Source organism: Oncorhynchus kisutch, linkage group LG24 (assembly GCF_002021735.2).
Source record: "Oncorhynchus kisutch isolate 150728-3 linkage group LG24, Okis_V2, whole genome shotgun sequence".
Classification (NCBI taxonomy): Eukaryota; Metazoa; Chordata; class Actinopteri; order Salmoniformes; family Salmonidae; genus Oncorhynchus; species Oncorhynchus kisutch.
In genome coordinates this window covers 45,455,048-45,457,547 of record NC_034197.2, presented here as the reverse complement: position 1 = coordinate 45,457,547, position 2,500 = coordinate 45,455,048, and the positions used below count along the sequence as shown (strand labels likewise).

Sequence of the window (2,500 nt, the reverse complement as noted above, 5' to 3'; positions counted from 1 at the left end):
AAGAGGCCCATGATCACTCTGGATGAACTGCAGAGATCTACAGCTGAGGTGGGAGACTCTGTCCATAGGACAACAATCAGTCGTATATTGCACAAATCTGGCCTTTATGGAAGTGTGGCAAGAAGAAAGCCATTTCTTAAAGATATCCATAAAAAGTGTTGTTTAAAGTTTGCCACAAGCCACCTGGGAGACACACCAAACATGTGGAAGAAGGTGCTCTGGTCAGATGAAACCAAAATTGAACTTTTTGGCAACAATGCAAAACGTTATGTTTGGCGTAAAAGCAACACAGCTCATCACCCTGAACACACCGTCCCAACTGTCAAACATGGTGGTGGCAGCATCATGGTTTGGGCCTGCTTTTCTTCAGCAGGGACAGGGAAGATGGTTAAAATTGATGGGAAGATGGATGGAGCCAAATACAGGACCATTCTGGAAGAAAACCTGATGGAGTCTGCAAAAGACCTGAGACTGGGACAGAGATTTGTCTTCCAACAAGACAATGATCCAAAACATAAAGCAAAATCTACAATGGAATGGTTCAAAAATACACATATCCAGGTGTTAGAATGGCCAAGTCAAAGTCCAGACCTGAATCCAATCGAGAATCTGTGGAAAGAACTGAAAACTGCTGTTCACAAATGCTCTCCATCCAACCTCACTGAGCTTGAGCTGTTTTGCAAGGAGGAATGGGAAATTTTTTCAGTCTCTCGATGTGCAAAACTGATAGAGACATACCCCAAGCGACTTACAGCTGTAATCGCAGCAAAAGGTGGCGCTACAAAGTATTAACTTAAGGGGGCTGAATAATTTTGCACGCCCAATTTTTCAGTTTTTGATTTGTTAAAAAAGTTTGAAATATCCAATAAATGTCGTTCCACTTCATGATTGTGTCCCACTTGTTGTTGATTCTTCACAAAAAAATACAGTTTTATATCTTTATGTTTGAAGCCTGAAATGTGGCAAAAGGTCGCAAAGTTCAATGGGGCCGAATACTTTCGCAAGGCACTGTATGTCAGGAGAAGAACAGTATTATCATAAGGAGACATATACTCGGAATATGGAGGAATGGAGGGAAAAAGAGAGGCAGAGGTCTAAGAGAGATAGGGAGGAAGAGGAGGTCTAAGAGAGAGAGGGAGGAAGAGGTCTAAGAGAGAGAGGGAGGAAGAGGAGGTCTAATATATGTATATTGGCCTCTTTGCACAAGTCATTATTTCTTCTAAAATTTAAAGAACTTCACAAGTGTATCTGTTTGATTTACCCAAAACATTTATCAACATTTCATTTCAAAGTCAAAAATGGTCTGGACTAAATTATTCAAAATTCAAATGACTTTGGTTGGAGGCAAGATAACTTGTTCACTGTGTAATGAATCTAATCTGTAGTAAATTGTTGGTGCCAACAGGGTGAAAACAGCCATTCAACCAGTTTTAAAAAGAGCAAACAGATCATTCTGCTCCATTGCACATTGTAAAGTGCCAATAGATGTGACCGCATCTTTAATACAAGTGTTTTACATTCATAATATTACAGTGTCTCAGCAGTGACAACCCATAATACTTTGAGCAGGGCGTTACCATGGCAAAGCCCACGTCGGCCTTCTTCAGTGCCGGCCCGTCGTTTGTCCCGTCTCCGGTTACCGCGACAACCTGCCTCAGCTCCAACACAGTGCTGTCCATGATGCCTGAACACACATTGATATACAGTGATGATCTGTTGGTAAACATGTTCTAAAGATGGACAACAAAATTATCCGTTAGATATTTTAAAAAATCTAACTTTATTACAACATATTATAATGTTTTTAGAATAAATTAGTCATGTCAAATAGTGTCATCACATAACTATATATTCCACTCCACATTTAATTCTAAATGCCTTCTGCTTGCAAATCATTATTTATACAGTTTAAACAATTATGATTTCCCTGACTTCCAACAATGCCTGAATTGCTTCACCTTGTTTTTCTAGTTGGCTGGCAACTTTCACCATCTAATTATATCACATCTACAGGAGTGTACGTTTCACCATCCAATTATATCACATCTACAGGAGTGTACGTTTCACCATCCAATTATATCACATCTACAGGAGTGTACGTTTCACCATCCAATTATATCACATCTACAGGAGTGTAAGTTTCACCATCCAATTATATCACATCTACAGGAGTGTACGTTTCACCATCCAATTATATCACATCTACAGGAGTGTAAGTTTCACCATCCAATTATATCACATCTACAGGAGTGTAAGTTTCACTATCCAATTATATCACATCTACAGGAGTGTACGTTTCACCATGGCGACCACAGACTGTGGCGATACGTTGACACATGAGAATTACTAGAATATGGCAAATATTAGTCAATTACTGCATTCTATCAATGCTGACTTTCACAGGCTACCTGAGACATGAAATAGGTAGGTGTGAGCACACAGGCTGTAAGCAATTTATTAATACACAATTTGTCTAAATGGGTAACGAAAACACTTCAAC

At 39.4% G+C, this 2,500-nt stretch overlaps 1 protein-coding gene across 3 annotated transcripts in view; it reads right to left on the bottom strand.

The window, feature by feature from the left end:
* Positions 1-2,500, bottom strand: part of LOC109882373 (plasma membrane calcium-transporting ATPase 3) — a 220,816-nt gene that overhangs the window by 91,520 nt on the left and 126,796 nt on the right. For all 3 annotated transcript variants that reach the window (XR_004205175.1, XM_031803547.1, XM_031803548.1), the window contains exon 21: positions 1,578-1,684. Coding sequence is in view for 2 of the 3 variants with exons in the window: in XM_031803547.1 (XP_031659407.1) it covers positions 1,578-1,684 (107 nt within the window). In the remaining variant the exon portion in view is untranslated. The remainder of the gene's footprint in view (positions 1-1,577; positions 1,685-2,500) is intronic.